This window comes from Numida meleagris, chromosome 11 (genome assembly GCF_002078875.1).
Source record: "Numida meleagris isolate 19003 breed g44 Domestic line chromosome 11, NumMel1.0, whole genome shotgun sequence".
In the NCBI taxonomy this organism is placed as follows: domain Eukaryota; kingdom Metazoa; phylum Chordata; class Aves; order Galliformes; family Numididae; genus Numida; species Numida meleagris.
The window spans coordinates 5,198,396-5,212,097 of NC_034419.1; the positions used below are offsets into that span (position 1 = coordinate 5,198,396).

The 13,702-nt window shown below is 39.6% G+C and overlaps 1 protein-coding gene across 4 annotated transcripts in view; it reads right to left on the reverse strand.

The window, feature by feature from the left end:
* The window catches only part of IQSEC1 (IQ motif and Sec7 domain 1), a 323,384-nt gene that overhangs the window by 161,312 nt on the left and 148,370 nt on the right, over window positions 1-13,702 (reverse strand). For 3 of the 4 annotated variants that reach the window (XM_021409294.1, XM_021409292.1, XM_021409298.1), the window contains exon 3: window positions 12,829-12,915. The exons of the other annotated variant lie outside the window; for it this stretch is intronic. In XM_021409294.1, the coding sequence (XP_021264969.1) occupies window positions 12,829-12,915 (87 nt within the window). The remainder of the gene's footprint in view (window positions 1-12,828; window positions 12,916-13,702) is intronic. 4 annotated transcript variants of the gene reach the window in all.

The window sequence follows — 13,702 nt, forward strand, 5'->3', positions numbered from 1 at the left end:
CATTTGGCTATGGCAGCCACCATTTTATTACTAGCTCCCATTTTAACCATTCAAAAGTTAGAGAAGGCACGTTACATGCAAACTAATAAAAACTGCCTGTCACATTTTCCCGTTCATGGCTAAGCTATCTCTGGACTAGGTTTTGTGGCTGAGACAAGTGCTTTGGCCTCATCTGTAGTAAAGCAACGAGCTTTTACTTACACCTAAACCTTTGCCTCCACTGATGGCCTCAGTGCGCTTGCAGCCCCGAAAGGCAACGGTACCCAGGGCTGCATCAGCAGCTGGAGGGGCCAGCAGGGTGGGGGAGGTGATTGTCCCTCTCTGAGATTCCTCCTGAAGTACCGCACCCTGGCCTGGGGCTGCCAGCACAAGCGAGATGAGGAGGCATTCATTTTCACTGAATGCCACAAAATTAGAAATAAGAAAATAGAAAAAAGAATTGTCAATAAGTAAATCTGATCACAAAACAGAACGCTTCACAAGAGCTGAACACATGCAGAGAGCACCTCAGTTTAATATTGAATCCTAGAGACAACAAATGCAATTGTGCAGCTTCCACGGTCAGCTGACAGCAGCAGGCACAGCTGAGAGCTCACCCACTAACAAAGCCCAGAGCCCAGGGAACTGCTTCCATCAGGCACCTCGTGGCCATGAGCAAACAAACTTGTTTGTCAGAAACATCTGCTGCATCTATGGGATGGAGCAGCGGGCTGCTCACCCATTCTTTCCAGTATCAGAATACTCGTCATCTGATTAATAATAATACAGCTTTTAGAATCACAAAACAAAATTATTTAAGTAACACTGCCCGACTGAGATAAATGATCTCTACTATAGCAGCCTCTGGCAAAGTCTTGTCATAAAATATCAATTACAACTAATTGAATTCTCCATTAAGATGAGTTTAGCTGAGAAAAAGAGCAAGTCAGATTTTAATACTATCCAATTTTCAGGTGTGTCGTGCTCCAGCGATGGGCTAGAAAAAATTCAGAGGTTAATGAAGCGTGACATAATTTCTTTAGGAAAACTACTTACTTTAATGGATTGTAAATCGGGTTTATTTCATGCATTTGCCCTATGAGTGCATAGGCCAAAATCACTAAAGGCAACAAAGCATACAATTAAGATCAGAAAAGAAAAAACTATAATGGGTGTAGAAACAAAATCACACACTTAAAACACTAGAAAAGAGGGGCATATTTTTCATGAAAATCCGTATCTTGTGTACAATTTTTCACTTGAATATGGAAAAACAGATACAACGTTGGGAAGAAACAGTCTTTGGGTAACTGGAACTTCAGCTACCCACCTTGTTTATTAAATACAGACAATCTTTCAAATTTTCTGAAATCCCCTGCCAACTCCAAAGGGAAGCAGCAACACCCATATTTCACAGCAGCGATCAAGGCAAAACATACTGACTGCAGAGCAAAGAGGCCATACCAACCAGGACCTTCAAAACCTCCTACCTTTATAAGCATCTATGTATAATAGAATCAGTCCTTAACGAGTACCTAAATCTTTGCTATACATTTTGTACGCAAAGAATATTGGCATTACGGATAGTCTTTCTTTCCAGGCCTGTAATTTCATTCTTTTGCGAAAAAGCAACAACAAAATGACCCTATCCCTGGGAGAGTCCCTCCCACACTGCCCAGAAGGTTTCCAAAGTCTCTTTTAAGAATCGGCAAACGAACTCAGTTCTCTACATTTCTGGGTGGAAACTGAATAGCAGCAGGACTGAGTCACTTAGCTGAGAGCAGGAGGCTGGGTTTCCTCCCAGCACAGCCAGGCAAAGCTTATGCAGTTCATTAGATGTTGATTCTCCTTGTAGATTCACTCCGTTTGTGTCCCCTCTTTATCTGTTTTTGACAGCTTGCCAGAATGCGAGGAACTCCCTGACTGCAGCTAGGAACCAGTCCCTACAGTCACCGAGTCCACTGCCCGGCACATTCAGGTGATCCTGCACTGCCACATGGCCTCCTTTTGGCAAGGAAGTTGAGTGTCCTTTAGCAAGCTGGGGAGGACAGAAATCAGATAACCAAGTTCACTGCCACTGCGTCACATCAAGCTGTCAGTGTTGCAGGCGACTGAAACCTGTGCAGCTGTGCCGCCTTCAACATTCCCCCACCCAGAACTGAGCAACTGCTGGGCACATTTTATGAAGTTATAAGAAAACACGAAACAGACCTGCATGTAGAAGGGAAAAAGCCAGATGCCCTTTAAATAGAAGCGTGGTACTCTTTACTGAATTGCTATAATTAATTTGGTTGAACAGTGAAACTAAATTTTCCGCTGCTTTGACAACGGAAATCTCTCCAGTAGTTTTGAGTTACTCATGCTTTTTGCGATTATATTTTTCACTTGAAAGCCTACTCGATAACAACTCTGGATTAGCTTCTTACCAAAGTGTCCCTCAGCCTTGGAGAAGTATCTCTGTGCATTTGTCCTGTTCTTACACTCTTTTCTCCACAACTGCCAGCCATCCGACAGTAGGACGGATGGATCTTCCATCCTACCCCATACGCACACAGCTACACATGTGCTTCCCTGGAACACATTCTGCATTGCAGCTCGAGAAAGGCAAAGATTATCTACGTTATACAAGCAGACTCTATGTATAAATGATAATATACAAACAAAACTGACTGTAGGGCATATGGTGGCATATATATCCAATCTGTAATGCCACATGATCAAACACTGCTCCATCTCCAGTGTTAATAGAATTTAAAAGTAAGCAAATCAATATAGGTTGCTTCCTCCTTCCTTTTTATCTACAGCTTCATGTAATAAAATAAGCCTTGCCTGTAACGATTTACTTGCAGAGAAAGCTTTGAAACAGATTGCACTGGAGCTCCCTCTAGCCACCACTTCAGGAATTATTCATTTACTATTAAAAAAATGGAAATTTTTGTAATATTCATAATCCTGCCACCAAAAAAATTATACCCTATGCTTCCAGATGTTTGTGTAGATACTTTTGGTTTTTAATTTTTTAAAAACAAGAATTCCCTTCTGAGTTTGTGCTTGAGAAGAAGGATTCAGTGCTGCACAACAAAACGTTGGGTTTGGCAAATCAATATTACATAATACAAATGTCGTCCTTTCAAAATTATGAATCAGGAGGTTTCAGAAGGACTCAGCCAAGTCCCTGACCCTTGACAAAGACCTCAATGAGTCACCTTAAATGCTATTTTAATGCTGCTTCATTTTGAACAGCAGATTAAACTTTTTCCATTCCTGGGCTCCTGATCAAAGAGGTTTATGGCTAAGGAGCTTCCTTAGCCATAGACTGTGCATAATTCTAACTCATTATGAATCTGGCGTTACTTGAAATAGTGACAATCCATAACACATTACACAGCTGGTGAAATAGCTAAGGGAAATTTTTGAAAGCTTAATTTGATTCATGGTGAAGATCTACACCCCATTACATTTTTCAGGGGATTATTTCTTCTCTCATGTTATAAAATATTTTGCTTCTGCTAGTTAGAGTTACTTTTAATACTACTTTGGGAGGTGAGACTTGAATTTATCACAGTCAAACTGTGCTCTGCTCCATCTAGTGGTGCATAAATATCCATGCCTTTCAAGCACGAAGCACCTGCATAATCTGCTCTGAGCTTTGGAACAACATCCCATGGTCAGAGCCACAGAGAGGAAGCGATGCATGAGCAGGAAACAACTCTGAGTCAGTAGTAACTGTGCGCTATGGGTCTCACCCACCTATTTTGGGCAAAACCTATCAAAAGAATGTAAGAATGGACTGCGTTTGTAAAGGAGAAATCCACAATGCAGAAGAAAAACAACAATTCCTGATCCTAATAGGTGCGAGTGCCTGGAAGCACCAAAGGAAAAAATTTTGCACAAAATTTCCACAAAGCAGCAGCTTTAGTTCAACCCTTCAAGGTCACGACTGAGAAGATTTGGTGCACGAAGACAAGCAAGATGTGATTTCTCTCCACCTTCCACACTAGAACGCGGAATAAGACAGCGTTAACTATTCACAAAAGCAGCTGAAAGATCATCAAGGAATGATGAGGAAAAGGGAATTTTACAAAACACAGGCTGCGGTGGAAACATTGTGCAGCATTTAGGTCATCTACTTTAAACTCAGTCTAACTAAAAAGGAATCCCTTCCAGGCTCCAGCGCTAAATCCTGAAATTCACTGCATGTTTTATTAAGCCAGCCATGACTTATTTAAATAGGAAAGTGTTTACTTGCGCATTTCTGACTTCACAGCACGAGAGAAGGTCGCTTCTCTATCTGTTCCATGCAGAGTAAATGCCAGGATTCGATGATACTGTGGATAACAACTTGAATTGTTTCAAATGCCAGCAAATTACAATGATATTGTCTTCTCTTAACTGGAAAACTACCAGATAGAAAACAACCAATGATCACATCCTGCTGCAGCTAATAACACTGATCGCTTCTCTACCTCATTTCTCCTGAGACCCATCATTAACCACAATCACATTCAAGGCAAAAGGGCTGGCACCACCTACAGTTGGTGGCTTTAATTTTCGTATTCAAACAGTAGTCTTTCTTCTTTCTTTTTCTTTGTACAACTATATAAAAGACACTTATTAAAACATTGGACAAATCCTACCTTATGGAAGAGAATAATTACAGTGCTCCAGTTCAGTGCACCAAGCAGAGAGAGTTAATTACGGTTTACATTTGAGAGAGAGATAAGCAAATCAAAATATCAGAAATTCCTACTGCTGCTATCTCAGGGTAGCAACTCTTAGAAACTCCTCATTATAGCAATTAAAGGCCAAAATGGTCAGCAACACTTAAACGTGTTTTACCCTGCCTGACAAACATTAGAACACTTCCAATAACATATTAAGCTGCAGTCATCTTCTACATAATTCCTGCATTCTGTAATTCACACATTTTACAATGGGAATGAACGATCTTCTTGTTTATCCAACACCAAGAGACAGGGAAACATGAAGCTACGGTGCATTCAACACCAAATAATGGAAAAAGCCATGTCCTCTTTAGTCAGCACAGTCAGAATAAAAGGCATGGGCAAACTGTCATAACATCATGAAGGTAGATTAGCTTTCTGCAAGCAAGTTCTTCCCTAGGCTTCAGACACCTCATGATCATACCTACAGCAGGCACAAGAAAACATTTATCAGGAAGCATAAATTGGTACCGTGCTAAGAAGCAGTGGATCAAACCTAATTTTTCAATCATAAACAAAGAACATTATGTAGGATGAGACTGAACCTTATGCTACCTTTGCAGTTTCTCCCCTTGATTCTGATTCTCCTTTTATTCTATCCTCAAAGCTACATATAACTACAAAAAACAAAAGCAAAACAAGCTAGAGCTGTTCACCCTACACTCAACCACATCTGCTCCAGAGAGCTGGGAGTAATATTTTAAACAGCCCCTCCACCCCTCCAATTTTTCCTCCCTGCTAGCTTCAGGCTACTAAATGCCACTTCATAGAAAATCTGTTTCCAGTTATACCTGCTCAGGCGGTTTAATTTTGGAAGATCCAAGCAGTGGAAATCCTTCAGTTATCCTAGAGCCACAAGATGTGCCTGGGAAGGTGCAATTAACAAAGTGCCTTTTGGGTAATGGTAACTTGGTCTCTGTTCTTAGGCACACGTGGACACATTCACATTTATCTGCCTGGAGTTACAGGGCCATTCAATTAGTTCACTTTGTGCACAGCTTAGAGAAAAATATTTTCATCAATTAAGTACTTGAAGTATGTAAGAAACGATCTTGTGCTAATGCTTCATACGGGACTTTGACAAACACAGGCTAGCAAACTTAGAAAACAGACTGCAAAGAAACATAATCATTCATAGACTCTTTATCTGTGTAACAACATAGATGTTCTGGTTATTCATAACAATCAAAAAGCAAAGCAACAATGGTTACACAATCTCTATATAATAACATGCATAAAATGCCATGTTGGTGGCTTCCCAGCCTTGAAGCAAACTTCTAGGATCAATAGCAGAAAAATTTTGGCCTAATGCGGATTGTAAGAAACAGCTTGCCCCTCTTCCTATCCTACTAGGGGAGAAGAAATCACATTAGTTTGTACCCTTCATACCACATGACCACATACAACAACAAAACGCACAGTACACTTAAAGACTTACGATACTGTTTATTTTACTTCAAAATAAATTGTGCATTTTATGTGTTTGTTTACAGTTTGCAAATGTTTTAAATACTGGACACATGGAGCAGAGCTGTAGAAAAGCACGGAGAAGGGATTACCAAGCACTGATGGCAAAAATGTATGGCTGTGACATTCTGAATAACTCAAACTTGATATGAACAAGAATCCTATGGCATCCATGCAAGTTTCAGTCCCATACACACCAGTAAGAGAGGAGAGATGGACTATACAGATGTAGCACTGACTGCACACTTAGCGAGCCCGAGCTTCTCTGTTATCTTGAAGATGGACTACTAGACCCCGAAGGCGGACAGCAGAACTGGTGCAGAACATTATCTTCCCTGCCAAGGAAGAGGAGGGCAAGAAAGAAAAGAGACAGAGGAACAGAATCATAGGGAACAACATTAGGAAAATTAAGCTTGAATTGTTCTTTTTGTTTGCTTTTAAATCCACAAACAGTGCAATTTGCTTGTAAATACCAGCTGGCAGCCCATTTCACATCAGAAACTGGACTTTCAATGCAACGAATAACAACTAAAGGAGTGTAGGCTAGCACTTAGCAGTTAAACTCTGATCCAAAGACTGTTTTAAAAGGGCAATTTCCATTTTCCCCATACAAAAAATTACATTAAGTAGTCATATACATACTCAGTCTACTATGGCCACGGAGTTTTTATTTTAACACGTTAAAGAGAAACATTTCACAGTGAATTTCACTTCATGTTTTTCACTGCAAATGCAGAACAGATGCATTCCCCTTGTGCTGGTGATTTACACACAGAAGTACTGATGATTGATAGAGTTCCACTTGACCCTCCACCCCCTCCTTCTTTTAAATTAGAGAGAACTGTTTCCAAGCAGAGTTGCCAGCATCACGAATGGTGCTACTAACCAGAAGGCACAAAGGCTGTTAAAGAAGCAGTTTGGAATACCTACATCTGTAATGCTATAACGTGCTTTATGGCAGGAGGAGGAAGGGATGCAGGCAGAGCAGGAAGCTTGGATGAGGTCACTTCTTTACCAGTAACACAACCATGGGTGATTGTTTCCTTTAAACTAAGTAACAAGCTAAAGAAGAGGGGTGGAAAGGAACACAAGGAAGAAAAAAAAAACAACAACAAAAATCCAAACAAAACTGTAAATCTCATGAATTCTGCCACTTTCTGATTGTTTTCAATTAACTTGCTGTGTGTGAACACAATTCACCCTTTTTGCATCACTAGATCACATAGGAATCAAGTGGAAAATTACAAGTCTTACCATCATTATTCCAGCTTTCCTGTGCCACAGGGTATGAACACGGATGCCTTATGCAATCATCTGAACCTCACACTGACTTCACACAGACTGTGTACTCAGATTTGTTTTGCTTTGTTCATCTTGAAAATCAGGATAACTAAGAGCAAGATGCTCTGGCTTCACTCATTTGCTTAATGTGAAAAAACACTGTCAAGCTTTTAAAACCCTGCATATTAGAAAGAAGAGAGTGCTTGCGTACACTAAGTAATACAGCTAGGCAATTGCTATTCAGTTAAAAATAAAATTTCTATTCAGCTTTTTTTTTGTAGAAAACAAATAGCCAAATAAACAGCAGAAAGGACTCTGAAGCAGAGCTCCTGCAGCTAGTTTTGTCTGTGACTAATCATTAATTGGGAAGGTACCACATGACTGAGGCATCTGCTGTGTAGTGTGGGATGTCTTTATAAATGCGTATATGAGGGACATGAGAAATATTTACAATTTGTCTAAGCCTGGCAAACAGCATAGAGCTTATCAGCAGAAAAAAAAATTATCAGCTGCAAAAAAACTAAATTTATCTGAAAAATAGATATTTTCCTATGTCACAATTTGAGCAAGAAGTTCTCAATTTACCCTGACTATGCCTAGTGTGCAAGAGTTCCCACAATGCTCTTGAAAAAAAGATAAAAACCAAAGCACACTAATAGAGAAGCATCTGCCAGCTAGGCATCCTTGAAGGTTGAGTGTCTGCATTAGCCAGTTAGGGTAACAAAATAGCTACAGTGCCTACCACTGGCCCAGGAAAAAGAAATAGCACCATGAATCCTTCTATCATCTTCTATACAATGGTTTGTCGCACATAAGCCAACATTATCTGGTGAAACAAAGCTTCCACATTAAAATTTTACAGAAGTAAAGTATTCCAGAACAATATTTTTTACCTCCCAGAGGTGCTGATTAAACACTAAGCAGGTAGAGACTGCAAGAAAATGATGTGATTTCTTTGGTACTATAACATCCTTTGCATTATCTGTTTGTTTTCACAGGTATCACTGGGGAAAAAAAAAAAAAAGAAAAATCTCTAGTTTCAAGATTTTTAAAATGGCCTTTGGACATGATAAGGGCATCTAATTAAATATTGGAAGCATGGAAGGTAAAGCAGATGGGGAAAGCAATGAATGACAGTCAAAACTGCATGCAAAGCAAAACAAGGAAATCACAGAATCATGAACAAACACATCACATCAAAAGACTCTTAGATATTAGTGGTAAGCAAATCTGGCTGCAGTTGTAGTTGCTTGTAGTATATCAATATAAAAAAATACGGGTAACAATTAAGAGTATTCTCAAGCATGAGCACTCTTCATTATAAACTTGTCTGGAGCTATTCCTACAGCAACTTGCATCACAAAAGGCTGAACAGATGACAGCTACAGTGGTATCAGGGGTGCAGGGCACTAAAAACAAAATACCCCCTCCCCCACCTCCAATTTCAGCAGATTAGGAAGCCTTCCAAGAAGGGTTGGCTGGCAAACTACCCTCAGCCTACACGTTAAGGTGTAAAAAGCCAAGTAACTGGGAAGTTCAAGTGAAAGTGGTGCAAATTTTTGAGGTGCACAGAAGTGAGAGCATTCTGTTAGTATAAGATATCCAGCACCTGTATAGATAGGCTGAAGTACTAACTGAACTTTGTAGACACAGAAAATGTGTTTGGAAAATGGTGGGGAAAGATTCTTCTTCAACAAGAAACATAGGATCAAATTTACTCTCTCTGAATGCCTTACATCTCTGGGCATTGTTTTCACATGTTCTAGCTGCAAGGCCACTAGATTACCTGGGCCATATCAAGCACAAGGCTCAGCCACAGATGTACAGGTAGCAGTACTACACAGTTCCAGGTGTTTTTTTTTTTTTTTTGAAGCCTCTGGTTCCAGTCGTCACCTCCTTTACTTTGCCCTCACACCAGACACAAAATCTGTATTCAGGTGATCACTAACCAAGATGGAGCACCTCATGGAATCTGCAGCTCTGGAGTATGTTACTTTAAAGGCTCTGCACTGCAAAGCAGAAAGAGAAAGGGACTTAAAGAAGCCAAGCTCCACACATTCTTTTTGGTCTGTTTTCTCAATTTCCAAACAAAAACATAAAAAAGAGCAGACACAGGAGGCATTTGGGCAAACTGGAACACAGACAGACAAATAACTAGCTGGAAGCACGTTATATGCTTAGGCTTCCTATAACTTCCCTTAGAACAGGAAAAAGGCAAGATAATTCATTTTGTTTCTATTTTGAACATTGTAAAATGAGCAAGCGAGGGATTACTGCAAGAGCTGCAGTTATTAAAAATGCATTATTTCTCTATTAACAATTCAAAACAGATGCCAAAGATCATCTTGACTAGAAATAAAACTGCTGGAGTGAATAAAACATCAAGCAATTAGCTACCAGCAAATCAGAGATGCTCCAGATTTCACCATAGTGCGTTCATTAATTGCTTCTTTCAGAGCAAATTTAATTTTTAATTCTGGGCTAGGAAAATTAATCCCTCTGTGTATTTTCTAAATAAAGCCTCAAATCTGAAGTTAGAATGAAGCATTCGTTCTTGTTTGCATTGTTTTCATTGATTTCTATTTATAAATTGATAAATGGGAAGACTAAGAGCTAATTTTAATACTATTAAGTGTATGTGGAAATTAAGAGCCTAATTGTGCTAGTATTCTAAAGCTGATTTTCATTCAGAACAATAGGATTCCTGTATACAGATCATTTATGAAAACGCAGAATTTTTACTTGACAGAGGTTGTGGATACAGGGATGTCAAGTTGAAACAGTCATTTAGGATACAACAGCTTCAGAAACTTAACTCATGGGTCAACCAACCAAACTGCTGATACGAGGACAGACTACAGCATTGACTAACACACCACCACGTTTGTGTGTGGGTAGCGTGTGGGACAGTATGAACATCCCCGAATAACATGAAACTAAAGTTCTTCAGCCCAAAGAAGAACAAACTTGCAGCTTGTTCTTCTCCTCCAAGGAGGAGTGCTGCAAGATCACAGGATAATTTATGCTAGAAGAGACTTCTGCAAGTATCTGTTCTACCCTTCTGCTCAAAGCAGGGCCAGCTACATAAGGTTCATCAGGGCTGTACCCAACTGAACCGAGTACTGTTGAAGACAGAGCTATCATCTCCTTATCTGGCCTCTGATCCAGTGTTTGACTACCCTCACACTGAAATTCTCTCCTCACCCTTCTTTGTATCTTACTGGAATTTGTCTCACTGCAATCTGCCTGCTGCCGCTTGGGCTGTTATCGTGCATCTTCTAGATGAGGCTTGCTGCACCTTCTGGATACGCTCCCACTAAGGAGTTGAAGACAGCAAGTGCCCTGATCCTTCTCTTCTTCACTCTGAGCAGCCCCATTCTCCCAGCCACTCCTCACCTGTCATATGCTCTGGCCCCCAGCCGCCTAGGTGGCCCTTTGCTGGCCATGCTCCAGTACCCTGATGTCTTTTGAAAAGCCAGACAAACCCCCAGGATGCGCACTGACAGAAGGGGAGAGAGGCCTCTCTGCCTGCTGCCTGCACTCTTGCTAACACAGCCCTGAGCACAATTGGTTGCTTTTGTTACACACTGCTTACTCAGTATCACCCTTCGCAAAAGTCATCACCCAGGCAACTTGTGTGTCGGGGAAAAGATGTAAGAGCAGAACAAGGCCATATCTAACCCCTGACATCTCTTCTTTAGTAACTCAAAATGGAGGGTTAGCACAGATCACGTGCCGCTGATAGGTCTTGTTACACATACGCACACAGTTGCAAAGTTTGAGACCTAAATTTCCCCGAGAGTAAGTAATGTTAGTGATGAGTTCCTTCACATACCCCCAGTTCTTAAACAAAAGCTAGCAGACTCACAGCAAGTATGGGCATTATCAAAATTGTTATAACGTGCATTTTTGCACATTAATATTCTCCATAACAAATACATATGTGCTTTGCAGATCCAGCCTCACTTATGGTATTTATTACTTTATTGCACACAGAAGTAACCCAGAGATGGATGGCGGTTTTTTTTCAAGGACAAGGTTATGCTGCTGAAAGTTTTCTTTCCAAAAGATATATTACAGATACAAAATAGCTTTCATGGCACAAGATATTGAAACATTCAAGAAATGACTGGTTTTGCCATCAAAATCTCTACAGGAAAATCCCCCAAAAAGCCCTAAAACGAAGCGTTATAAACTAAGAACAAAGGAAAAATAAAATCCTCATTAAGAAGCAAGTGGGGAATCTAAGTACAGTGAAGTCACACTTTACACTGAAGAAATACTAAATTGTCCTACAGTTGGGCTACAGATTCACTACCACCAAATAAAACTAAGAGCTCTAATGGGAGAAAAAAAGCAGACAAAGTGACACTGCAATGTAAAACAACAGGATGGATCCAAACATGCATGGTTATACATAACTAAGACATGAAAGATTAAAATCAGAAATGTTTAGGCATTCACAGATTTAGGATTCATTGTTTTTGTCTTTCCTTATTACTAGTGCAAAGCAAGCTGATTTTTCAGCACCAGATTTCCATTATTTTGATATTAATATTATTCATGAGCTGGCAATCATGACTAAGTTAATCACTTACAGTTAAAGACATTTCTTCATGACATGCGTGTACGATTTCTTAACAGTTTTCACATTTCTGGTAACTTAGGTTACCTGTACTTTGATGTTTCTGTAAGCTGACTGTTAAACTCTCTGTCACTGATAATTACTTGTATTAAGATGTATAATTACTGCTGTCCCCATTTAGTCGGAGATTTGAAAACAGACATGTTAAATTACTAGCTGGAAACCATATATTTTAGATACATGTAGGGTAGGCTACTCAGCATTGAGGACCTGCATCTTTTTTAAAAACCCTTACTTCCCCTCAAAGCAACAAGCAGCACTGAGCCTCCTGCAGGACCATGCATTTAACCCTGAGAGCGCTATATCCATGGCTTACCTACCATACTGCTGTGAAATACTCAGGGCTTTAAAAAAAGGTTTTGCTTGGAAAACTATAACCTACACAAACTACGTGAAAATTTCAACGCCTTGAGATGTTAGTTTTGTGAGAACTAAACCTATAATTAACTTCTTCCTATCTTTCAAAAAGTCTGTATCTTTCAAAGAGTCTAGGGAGACATGGCTCTGAAAGCACATGAAACCCATTTTACTATCTAATTAAATAGTGCCTAAAATAAGCAAATAGCCCTATCCCGTGAGATGTTAAAAATTTGTTTATTTTCTTAGTACTCAATTTTCAATTTATTCCTTTTATGTTTTAAAACTTAAACTGCTATTCCTTTCCCTTTGTCAAATCATAGCATTAGATCTCTCTTCCAAAGTAGAAAGTGGGTGGACCATATCTACTCTTACCTGTACTCTGAGTGTGTGGCAGGGACTGCTAGCTGGGTATGGTACAATGGAGCTGGACAGCAAAACTGGTGCAGAGTATTTAAAGACCTACGACACAAGGAAAAACACAAAGTCAAAACACCAAGTGTTTAGAAAGGGGCTTTTTAGGGAAAAACAGGTGCTAAGAAGTATATTTGAAAATCCCATCAAGTTTGAATGAAATTTGAAATAAAGCTGTCAATTTTGAATCCCAGGAAATGAAGAGGGAATAGTCCCCTAGTTTAAATACAGACATCAAGAATGATAGGGATGAACTGTTGCAATGAAGAATCAAAGTTTTGTCCCAACACAAAAATAAAATGCCAATTTAAGACTTAATTTTTGCCTTGCTGTATGGAACAGAGGCAAAAAATGAACACTGAGGGTTAAAATTCGAATGGAAATGGAACTTCAGACTTGCATGTTACTCTGCACCAGTCAAGCTGTTTCTTTGCTAATGGCATTTCAAACACAGTGCTTAAACATGAGGAGGCACAATGAGATGAGTAAGGACATAAGCTTTCTTCAGGGCCCAGCAATCACACACGCATTGCACTACGTCACTAACAAATTTGAAAGAATCTAAGCTTCACCCAAGTTCTAAGCAATATTCTGAAATGTGCAATACAAATTTAAGTGATGTCATGTCATGTCGTAACATGAGAAAAAGCTTTACAACACAAAAAGTTATCCTACGTCACAGAAAATTTGCATGTTTTAAGTTAACGCAAACAGTTGCAAAATCATACAAAGCATTGCACCTGAAGTAAAGCTTAGACAATCTTTAAGCAACACAGTACACTTAGCATTTTTGCTGGTTTTGCTCAGAAGCATTAAACAAGGTTTAGTACAGTAA